The 11,621-nt window shown below is 34.9% G+C and overlaps 1 protein-coding gene across 1 annotated transcript; it reads right to left on the bottom strand.

Annotated features, from left to right (window-relative positions):
* Positions 1–9,147: 9,147 nt before the first annotated feature.
* LOC116017343 (oil body-associated protein 1A-like) lies at positions 9,148–10,940 on the bottom strand. The gene is made up of 3 exons (XM_031257905.1): positions 10,788–10,940; positions 9,758–10,161; positions 9,148–9,624 (listed from the first exon to the last, which is right to left on the bottom strand). Exons 1-3 carry the CDS (start codon positions 10,922–10,924, stop codon positions 9,434–9,436), a joined length of 732 nt encoding a protein of 243 aa, XP_031113765.1. The 5' UTR covers positions 10,925–10,940; the 3' UTR covers positions 9,148–9,433.
* Between the last annotated feature and the right edge of the window lie 681 nt (positions 10,941–11,621).

Below are 11,621 nucleotides of genomic sequence, written 5' to 3'. Positions count from 1 at the left end.
GCAGGGAGCAAGTGAAATTACCACGTTGTCCTTCGAATTCACGGTCAACAAACAGTAAGACTAACGGAGGACTAAATTAGGTAAAAATTGCAAAGTCAAGGATGTTATTGGTTAAAATCATAAGTCGATGACCAATTTGTGAATTTAGATATAGTCGAGGGACCATTTTGGGTATTTACTCAAATTGCGTCAATGATTTATACCAAATGCTTCCTATACAAATATTTTCATATGTTATCCATTCTTCTTTTCAATTTTTTCTTAATACCTTTAAATTAAACTATTAATTAAGTCATAACTAGAATTAAAGGTATGTTAATGTAATTGGTTGTATTAATGAATTATACATTATGCATTCTTTCTTATACTTTCTAATTTTACATTATTTCTCTTTGTAATTTTGCCTACCAACCAAAGTTTCAATCCTAAGAATTTGTTAAACAATTTTTTATGTTTCTTTTTCTATGGGTTGTGTTAGAAATTTATTTTCTAGTAAGTACTTTTTAATTGTATTTTTTATAGTGTTGTGTATATAAAACTTTTAGTTCAAATCTTCTGATGATTAAAAATTAATTTAATTAGCTTCACTGATCACATTTGTCTCCTACAACAGTCTTTATATGGGTTAAAACAGGCTCCTTGGGCCTGGTTTAAGAGGCTTCATGACTTCCTTCTTTCGGTGGGCTTCAGTGCTTCTAAAACTGATGTCTCGCTGTTCTTTCGCTCTTTCGAAGGTCATCAGGTGTTTGTTCTTGTTTATGTTGACGACATTCTAGTCATGGGTAGTCTCTCGTGACCACCTTGTTGGAGCGTCTTGCGTCTGTTTTTAAGATTCGTGACTTGGGTGCTCTGAGTTTTTTCCTAGGTATTCAGACTATGCCTATTGATGGTGGTTTTGTCCTTTCTCAGCGCAGGTACATGACTGACATTTTGAAGCGTGCTGGTATGGAGGATTGTAAACCGCTGTCTACGCCTCTATCTATGTCTCGTGCTCAGGACACTTCGGTTGAGCTCTTTGATAATCCGACTCAGTATCGGAGTTTGGCGGGTGCTCTCCAGTATTTGACTGTCACGAGGCCTGATTTGTCTTATGTTGTTAATCGCCTCTGCCAGCATATGCACTCTCCTTTGGTTTCGCATTGGGTTATGTTGAAGCGTGCGCTGCGGTATGTTAAATCTACTCTTCACTTTGGTTTGTTCTTGTGCCCTTCTCGGTCTTTTGTGCTGCATGCCTACTCTGACTCTGATGGGGCTGGTGATACGGTGGATCGCAAATCCACGAGTGGCTTTGCTGTTTTTCTTGGTTGTAATCTGATTTCGTGGGTTTGTCGCAAGCAGCGCGCTGTGGCACGTTCCTCGACTGAGGCTGAGTATAAAGCTCTGGCTGATGTTGCAGCTGAGGTTACCTGGATTCTTTCTCTTTTGTCTGAGCTTGGCTTGGTTGTTCCTTCTCCGTCTGTGTTATGGTGTGATAATCTTGGGGCGACGTATATGTGTGCTAATCTTGTGTTTCATGCTCGAACGAAACACGTGGAGGTGGATTATCATTTTGTGCGTGATAAGGTATCTTCCGATGCTATGCAGGTGCATTTTGTCTCTACGCAAGACCAGGTGGCTGATATCTTTACTAAACTGTTGTCTGTCAAGCGGTTTGAGCTTTTGCGTGACAAGCTTAATGTTTTGTCTTTCCCACCATAAGCTTGAAGGGGTGTAATAGGACTCTAGTCATTGTGGTTCATTAGGTTACTATCTCTTTATGATTGTTTGTATTTAGTCTTCTGTATTAGGTATTCGTTTCTCAATACAATCAGATTATTATTTCCCTCATCGTTAGATATTAATGAGTCAACATTTAAAAATTTTAATATAATTGTTATGTATAATTATTGGATATAATTATCACAAAATATAAATCTTTAGATTTTTTTCATCAAATTTAAAGGTTGGAATATAATGTTCACAAAATCACCATGCATAAAGATTTGAGATTTTTTTGGCTTTTTTTTTTTTTTTTTTTCGAGCCGTGAGCCTATTATATACAATTGTCTATGCAATAATTAAGTTCACTTTTTCCATTCGTGATTCCTAACACAAATCACAAAATTGAAACATTTTCACAAGACACTGTAGGAAGCATAACGAACAATACACAGACAATGAGACAACAATACAGTAATACACAGAAAAGAAAAAAGTTCAAATTTTTTAAATTTTAAATTTTAATTTATAGAAATACGGATAAATGGGTAGTCCGTAGGCTATACGAGTTCAACTTGTATAACTCATATTTTAATTATTATACCCTAGATCAGAGTCTACCTTGCAATTTCTTTTCCACCAACCAAACAACATAATTTATCTTCCTAGTAACACTATTTTTTCACGGAATTTCACTTCCACTTCCCTTCAAATATTTTCCGCGAACCAAACGGACTCTTATTCATCATATCTTTCATCCAAGGATACCCATACATATATACAATACAACAGGTTAATAAATCGCATATATAATGAGACATGAATACATCCGTTACAACTTACAACGGCTACAAATTATGTTCACCATTAATCTTATTTATAACACTCTAAAAAAAAATAAGGAAGATCTTATTCATCATATCTTTCATCCAAGGATACCCAACAAAAAAAGAAGCATGGAATATTTTAATCAAACCGAACTGAACGGCTTGATAAAAAATCAAACTTGAACCGAATACCATTTGGTTTTAATAATAATAATAATAATAATAATAATAATAATAAGAAAGAAGTAAATTTAAGTCTCTTGATGCATGCTCTGTCGTTCAGTTCCAATTATTTTTTATTTGATTTCTTTATAACTTGTTCTCTACTTTGCGTTTTTGTTGTTTGTCGCAATTGTTCTTTACTTCATAATTAGTACTTAGTAGTATGTTTGAACTTTGAATTGCTATTTTGAATTGCTATTTTGTTGTACTCCGTATAATGTTTAGATTTTGGATATGGATTATGTGAATATGTATTGTTAAACCGAACTGAATTAAATCCGAACCGAATCGAACTCTAATGTTAAATCGAATGGTTTAACTTTTAAAATCCAAAAATAGAAAAATCGAAACCGTAAAAAAATTCAAACTGAAATTCGAAACGCTCATCACTATGTAAACACATGGATAATTCAAGCAATTTGACATATAAAAAGTAAATATTAATCTAGAAATTTAATCTAACAACTAACAAGAATAAAAGTAGAGATGGAGAAAATTAAAGCAATCCAAACCTAAAAAGATGTTAGTCAGAATTGAAGCTCGAAAATTCCTTGCGATCAAGTCTTGAATTTCTTCACTTCAATTCGCCGCCACTGATCCGTACTACTCTTCCTCTCTTCGTTTCTCTGTTTGGCCGCCAAGAAATTAGCGACCCAATTCTCTAATCTTCCACAATTTTCTTCATTCTTGTCGCAAATTTAGGTTAAAGTGTCATCTAGCACCATGAACTACATGCAATTATTCATGCCGCACCCTGAACTTTCATATCGTATAAATTGAGCCACAAACCAAAAAAATAAATTCACGAACTTTTAGCAGGTTTCCCTGTCTTCCTGCTGACATGGCGCAGGTTTCCAACTGATGTGGCATTTCTTTTAACCTTATGTTGTCTATGTAAGCATTTACATATTAAAAATAAAAATTAAAAAAAAAAAACAACAAAAAACAAAAACAAAAACCGAAGACAAAAAAAAAAGAATTTCTATAAATTTGGAAAATTGAAAAAATACTAAAACAAACAATTAGTTAAAAAATAGTAATTCTGAAAAAAAAATTGAAACATTGGAATTGCAAAATTGAAAAGTATACATTATAAAAATAAAGAGAAGAAAATTCTGATTATTTTAATATAATAAATTTTTTTAAATTTTTAAATATGTAAACGCTTACATGGACAATATAAGGTTACGAGAAATGCCACATCAGACGCCATGTCAGCAGGAAGATAGGTAAACTTGCTAAAAGTTCTAGGTAAAATTTTTTTGTTGATTTGTGGCTCAATATATATACGATATGAAAGTTCAGGGTGCAGCATGAATAATCAAATATAGTTCACGGTGCTAGATGACATTTTAGCCTATATAAAGAACTAATCAAGGGAATGGGTGGTGGGTCCTAATACAAAAGTTTCGACCACGGCTAAGCTACTAAAACCTGTGAAAGGAAAATAAACAATGATAATGCTAGGTTAAAATGCCAATGACATAGCATCATTAAACATATATAATCATACTAATGTTTAATTAATGAGTTAATTCCATTTCTTTTTCTAGATTTATAAGTGAAAGTTCACTTTTATCCCTTTTTATCAGAATATCCATTTTGGTCCTAGTATTATTGTGTCATGACTATTTTTTGGTCATTTATCAACAAAACACTTCAAATATCGTTAAATACAAGGGCATTTCGTTCTTTAATTATGAATTTTTTCAAAAAATAAACATTAAAAATATAGTAATTGAATCTACTTGGTATAAAAAAAGATTGAAATGTCTTTGTATTTAACGACATTTCAACAATTTTGTTGATGGATGGCTAAAAATGGTCATGCCACAATAATACTAGCGCCAAATGAGGACGTTTTAATAAAAAAAGGACAAAGTGAATTGTCACCTATAAATCTAGGATCACAAATGGAATTAACTCTTTAATTAAAACTACCTACATTAAGCAGTCAAAGTAACTATGAGGTCCCTATACTATAGTATTTTGTTCAGTTTAGCCCTTTTATCTTTATTTTATTTAATTTAATCCATGTACTTTAATTCTTGTACTTTAAAAAGTGGTGCAATTAAAGACAATAGTTAACGATGTTAATATTACCGTTAACTTAATTTAGGTGGCTATGACATCATTAGTGTCACATTATAATATTTATGTTCCAACTCATATATTGTTTTATAAATATTTAAAATTAATTATTTTTATCACCAATATATTATATTAATATGTCTAAAATAAATAATTACTAGTATGTTGACATAAAATGTTCAAAAGTGTTCAAACTCATATACTACTGTTGCTGCTGCTGTTACTACTACTACTACTACTACTCCTACTAGTAGTAATAAGGAAGTAGGATAGAGCTGGAGGAAAAAGAGATGGAGTGTTTATATATTGCTTCATGCTTGGTGTGTTTTTACAAAGAGTGAGGATGTGTATTTATAGTTTTAAGATCACAATAAATAAATAACATTTATACACAAATTATATAAGTGTCCAAGCTAGTTTGATTGCTTGTTACTTTCTCATTGCATCTAACACTACTAGAGGTCACGTGTTTGATTCCTATCATCATGAATTAACCATTTTTTAAACTCAAAAATTGTTTGCATTGAGCATTTATGTTCAACAACATGAATGAGTTTATGGCTTAGTTGGTAAGACTCTTATTTTCTTATTTTCAAAAGGTTTCTCCTCAACTTCAGAGGCTAGACCTTTGCTCACTGCGCAGAGATTGCTCACATACTATCGCTGGAAAGACTCGATCCCTAGTCTCTACTCCCAACCTTCACACCTGTGACCAGTTGAGCTGTCCATGCGAGCAAGACTCTTGTTTTCTAACCAAGTCATTGGGGGTTCAAATATCATTTTGAACATCTACTTAATTTCTTTTGCTCCATAACACTCTCCAAAAGCTTTTGTTAAGGGAAAAAGAGTGCAATATATGCTCCTCATATAAAGGCATCGCTCCGATTTCACAAACTAATTTCTTGAATGTAGTCGTGGATAATGCCTTGGTGAATATGTCTACTAAGTTATCACTTGAGATGTTGAATATTTATTTCACCTTTCTTCTGAAGATCATGAGTGAAGAAGAATTTTGGTGAAATGTGTTTTATTCTGTCTCCCTTGATGTATCCTTCCTTCAACTGAGCGACGCATGTTGCATTGTCTTCATATATTGTTATTGGAGTACCATCTACAGATAAGCCGCATGTTCTCCTAATGTACCAAGCAATTGATTTAAGCCATACACATTCTTGACTTGCTTCATGAATAGCTATTAGCTCGGCATGATTTGAGAAAGTGACAACAATTGTCTGCTTAGTGAAATGCCAAGATATAGCAACACCTGCATTCATAAACAAATAACCAGTTTGGGATAGCATTTTATGCGTATCCGAAAGATATCCATCATCTGCTTAACCAATCAAGTCTATTTTGTTTAAAATAATCTCAAAGCAATTGTTCCTTAAAGGTAACACAATATATATTTTATGTCATTTTAGTGTCTTCTTGTTGGACAAGAACTATATCTTGCTAACAGATTAACAAAAATACAATATCAGGCTTGTGTTGTTAGCAAGGTACATTAGTGCACCTATTGCACTAAAATATGATACTTTCGGACCAAAAATTTCTTCATTATCTTCCCAAGATCGGAAAGGATCATTTTCCACATCAAGAGATCGAACATCCATTAGACTGCTCAATGAATGTGCTTTGTTTATATAAAATCTCTTTAGGATCTTTTTGGTATAATTTAATTGATGAACAAATATGTCTTTATCTAAAAAGTCAAATTGGGAATGAATCTCAATTCTCAAATATGCTTGATGCGTGGAAGACCCCTCGGAAAAGAAAGGTCAATACAAAGAATTATTTTTGTAGGAATAATGATATGAATGACATTCCTGAAAAAAAGTCAAAGGAATGAATATGAAGGGAATGAAATCCCTAGAGAAATTCATTCACTAGAAATTGAGAAAAATGAAGATATTTTGGTAAATTATACTAATGCTGAAGATATATGCAATAGAAATAAAGTCAATTTGGATAACTATTTTACATATAATGTTGTATTGAGTATCATGAATGGTGATATGGATCATTAACCAAGATCCATTCATGAATGTCAAAATAAAGACAATTGGCCTAAATGGAGAGAAGCAATATAAGCATAATTGAGTTCTCTTGAAAAATAAAAAGTGTTTGGTCCAATCGTCTGAACACCTGAAAAGGTTTACCTTTTCAGGTGTTCAGACGATTGGACCAAACACTTTTTATTTTTCAAGAGAACTCAATTATGCTTATATTGCTTCTCTCCATTTAGGCCAATTGTGCTGTGGGATGCAAATGAGTCTTTTAAGAAAAAGAAATGAGAAAATTGAAATTACGAGGTACACAGCGAGACTCGTAGCTCAAGTGTTCTCTCAACAATCAAGTATCGATTATGATGAAACATATTCGCTTGTAGTTGGTGTTGTAACATTACGATACCTCATTAGTCTAACTGTGCATGAAAGGTTAATTATGCAATTAATGAATTTTGTAGTAGCTTATCTCTATGCTTTACAAGAAAGTCCCTGAATGATTGAAAATGCTTGAAAAGCATTAAACAGTCCTCAAGAACTTTATTCGATAAGGTTACAAAGATCTCTATATGGACTGAAACAATCAGTGTGCATGTGATAACTGACTTAGTGAATATTTACTAAAATAATGTACCAATGATCCAATTTGTCCATGTGTTTTTATACAGAGATCTGGATATAGATTAGTCATAAACGCGCTGTTTATGTTGATGATATGAACATCATTGGGACCTGAGGAATCCCAAAAACAGTAGATAATTTGAAAAAGGAATTTGAGATTAAAGATCTAGGAAAAACAAAATTCTGCCTGGGCCTACGTATTGAACATTCAGATAAAGACATGTGTCCATCAATCAAATTATGGCAAAAGGGTCATTAAACGATTTTATAGGGACAAAGCACATTCATTGGGCAGTTCAATAGTTGTTCAATCTCTTAATGTGAAAAAGGATCATTTCTAACTTTTGAAAGATCATGAAGAAATCCTTGGTTCGGAAGCATCATATCTTAGTGCAATATAGGTGCACTAATGTACTTTGTAGCAACAAAGCCTAATATTGCATTTTTTTTGTTAATCTGTTAGCAAGATATAGTTCTTTTCCAACAAGAAGGCACTGGAATGACATCACACATATATTGCGTTACCTCCAATGAACAATTGATTTGAAATTATTTTATGCAAAAGATTCCAAATTGAACTTGGTTGGTTTCACAATTGATTTGAAATTATTTTATGTAAAAGATTCCAAATTCGACTTGGTTGGTTAGACAGAAGCTGGATATCTTTCAGATCCGCATATAGCGCGATCCCAAACTAGTTATTTGTTTATGCAGGTGCTACTAGATCTTGGCGTTTCACTAAGCAAACAATTGTTGCCACTTCTTCAAATTATGCTAAGCTAACCACATTCATGAAGCAAGTCGAGAATGTGTATGACTTCAATCAATTGCTCGATATATTAGGATGACATGCGATTTATCTGTAGATGATACTCGAATAACAATATATGAAGACAATGCAGCATGTATCGCTCAATTGAAGAGGGGTACATCAAGGGAAACCAAATAAAGCACATTTCACAAAAATTCTTCTTCACTCATGATATTCAAAAGAAATGTGAAATAAATATTCAATAGATTCTTTCAAGTGATGAGAACTGTACAGACATATTTACCAAGGCATTACCCACAACTAATTCAAAAAATCAGTTCGTGAAATCGTTATGCGCTGTCATCTTCTGCGCTATCATCTTCTGCCTTTATGAGGGGAGCATATATTGTACCATTTTCTCCTTAACCTAATTTTTTTGTTCCAAAAAAAAAAATAAAATTAGATGTCTAAGATTAGGTTTAAACTCCCAACCACTTGATTTTAAAAAAACAAGGGTCTTACCAACTAAGCTATATGTCCATTCATGTTAATATTTACATGCAGTATGTATTGAACATAAATGTTCAATGTTCCATGTTTAATTTTCAAAAAAAAAAAAAATGTTCAATGTTCAATGAAACATATTGACTCATGATGACAAACACGTGACCTCTTGTGATGCTAGATGCAATGAGCCACGACAAGCCAATCCAATGTCAATCCAACTAGCTTAAACACTTATCCCAATTTTGTATAAATGTTATTTATTTATTATGATTTTGAAACTATAAATACCCCTCCTCACTCTTTCACTCTTTGTAAAACCACACCAAGCATCAAGCAATATATGAAAATTCCACTTCTTCTTTCTCCAGCTCTATTATACTTCCTTATTACCAATACCACTACCACCATCATCATCAGATATTAGTATTATTAATAGTACATTTACAATTAAATTCACAGCATTCCCACTTTTATCCCCACCAAATGTTTCATTTTTATTGGATGTATGAACAAAGAGGACCATGATTCACCCCTTTTTATTTCTCGTTGTAGACATATATTGCTTAGTATTCTCAACTATAACTTGATATCCTATGTACGGTACATATAAACTCTATGAACACTAGACACCAACCCTACGAACACCATGATCCTCCTGCTCGGGAGGAGGCTGGGGATGAAGCCACTGAGTGCACTACACTTTGAAAGTGTTAAACAAAGACTCTTGGTGGAGCAGTAGAGGACTGTACAGGCTTAGTGCTGCAATCCACCTCTCTAAGCACTGTTTGGATCCCAACTCCCCCTGCGTTTGCTAGGGGATGAATCCCATTCTCCAACCCCTTAATGTACGCCCTTTTCTCCTTCTCTTCCGCAAACGAGACCTTGTAACGCTTCTCGACATCTGCGTGCACAAATATTATATATATAATTCCCTTTTCAATGTCCTCCTTTTATTAGTAATTTTAGAATTAAATAAACTCCTGAATTTTATTTTATTTTAAAAAAAAAAAATGTTTAAGCATATATTAGGTTACCTTGAGCAAGGGTGTCGTAGAGTTGGCCATCTCTGGTGAGTGCCATCATGATCTGAGGGATACCCAGGGGGAGGTTATCACCGCGATCCACCTGCCAAAAGTGTATAACCTTACCGTATGTTTTGCACACTAACTCCATGTCCTTGCGCTGGATGGGACCCGGCACGCCCGGCATGAACAGCACCCCGCTCTTCACCTCGTACTCGTGCGAGTGCCACAGCGTCTTTTCGCTGTCCGGAAGAGTCAAGAACAGCGCCTCCGTGATGATGTATTCTAGCCCGATGAGGCGGGCGTCCGCGCCCGGGCTGTCGTAGATCAGGCACTGCCGGAATTCCTCGTTTTGGTGGCCGCAGAAGTGGTGCGCCTCCACCTGCCGCGTCATGTCGTGCCCGTAGAAATGAAACCTGATCACAATATTAGATTATTGTTAAGATCACGTGCTAACCACTACACTAAAAATTAGCACTACACTAAAAAGTCATGTGGTTATGCTGCCAATGACCTTGCTATCTATGAAAGCATAACTTTATTTCTTTATAAGCACATTTTCAAAGTGATGGAATACTAGACTCAATAACCCTTTTATCAAAATTCAATTTCAAGTCAGTCAATGAACTTGACATTCGCTCACGAATTATACCATTGAATTGTGGGAGTGTGAAAAAAAATAAAAGAGAAATGAGCAGTGGAACATAATACGCAAATTATACTGGTGACCATGGTCATGACTGATACTGTAGTTGTGTTGAACTGATACTGCAGTTGTGTTGAAAGGGAACTGCAGTTGCGCGGAACGGAGGCCGTTTCATCCGTCAACGACGTTCCAGACAGAGACACGACCCAGTATCAGTTCAACACAACACCAATATCAGCTATGATCAACTGACGTTCCAGACAGAGACACGACCCAGTACCAGCTCAACACAACACTAATATCAACTATGATCATGATTCACAATACATTGTGGACAATGGTCCCAAGACTGAACATAATAATAAGAATGTTGATTTTGGAGGTGGTAGGGCTCACGCGCAGAGGTGTTGGTGGATCTTGTTGACGGGGCCGAAACCCTGGATAGCGGCGGTGGCGGTTTCCAGGAGGGAGGTGCCGGTATGGGTTGCCTCGCCGGGAACGTCCGGGTGCGTCGACACGTTCTTGCCTTCCATTATATTTTTGTTTAAAGCTAAACTCTCTCTCTATATATATGTGTGTGTATGAAGAGTTGAGGTGGAGTGGTAATGAGCGTTATAAAGAGGTGAGGGGGGAGAGTGTAGCGGCGGAGAGGGAGCATGCAGCGGACGCGTGGGTGAACACGTGGCGGAGGAGGTTCGCAACTTGCGACGTGTGGAATTGAAGTGATGCAAATTGCTTTCAGCGTCACGGCTTTGCTTTGCTTTGCATTACAGGACGGTTTAGCCCATGGATCTGTGTATCGGATCCTTTTTGACTTGAGAGGAAATGAATCAAGTGTGAGCATGATTTAGCACGTTTGGTTCGCGGAATAGGCGTGGAATGGAATAGTATTCCGCTTATTCCGCTGTTTGGTAAAACTTTCTATTCCTAAGAACAATGCTCTTAGGAATGACCTATTCCCCTTGCAGAGATTCCTAGGCCCCCTAGGTATTAGGTTATTCCTGAGTCCTTAGAAATAACCTAATGTTGTTATTTCTAATTTTACCCCTTGACGCATTTTGGAGAAAGATCTTCTTTTTTCCAAAACGTTCCTATATTTATTAACTAGTTAATTTAATAACTAGTTAATTTAATTTAATATTTTTAAAACTGGAAGTGTAATGTTAATTCTTTATAGTTTGGCTTTTTGACAAATATATTACTCTTTTCGTGATGAGGTTCATGCACAAG

Source organism: Ipomoea triloba, chromosome 4 (assembly GCF_003576645.1).
Source record: "Ipomoea triloba cultivar NCNSP0323 chromosome 4, ASM357664v1".
Lineage (NCBI taxonomy): Eukaryota > Viridiplantae > Streptophyta > Magnoliopsida > Solanales > Convolvulaceae > Ipomoea > Ipomoea triloba.
The sequence above is the reverse complement of the archived record's forward strand: the minus strand, read 5'-3'. Positions and strand labels throughout refer to the sequence as shown.

Bases quoted from the DNA above. Each gene is read 5' to 3' on its own strand.
- LOC116017343 (XM_031257905.1), bottom strand. From the start codon at position 10,924: ATGGAAGGCAAGAACGTGTCGACGCACCCGGACGTTCCCGGCGAGGCA. The intron at 10,162-10,787 runs GTGAGCCCTACC...TATTGTGATCAG, and splicing joins ATCCACCAACACCTCTGCGC to GTTTCATTTCTACGGGCACG. The intron at 9,625-9,757 runs GTAACCTAATAT...TTGTGCACGCAG, and splicing joins CTACGACACCCTTGCTCAAG to ATGTCGAGAAGCGTTACAAG.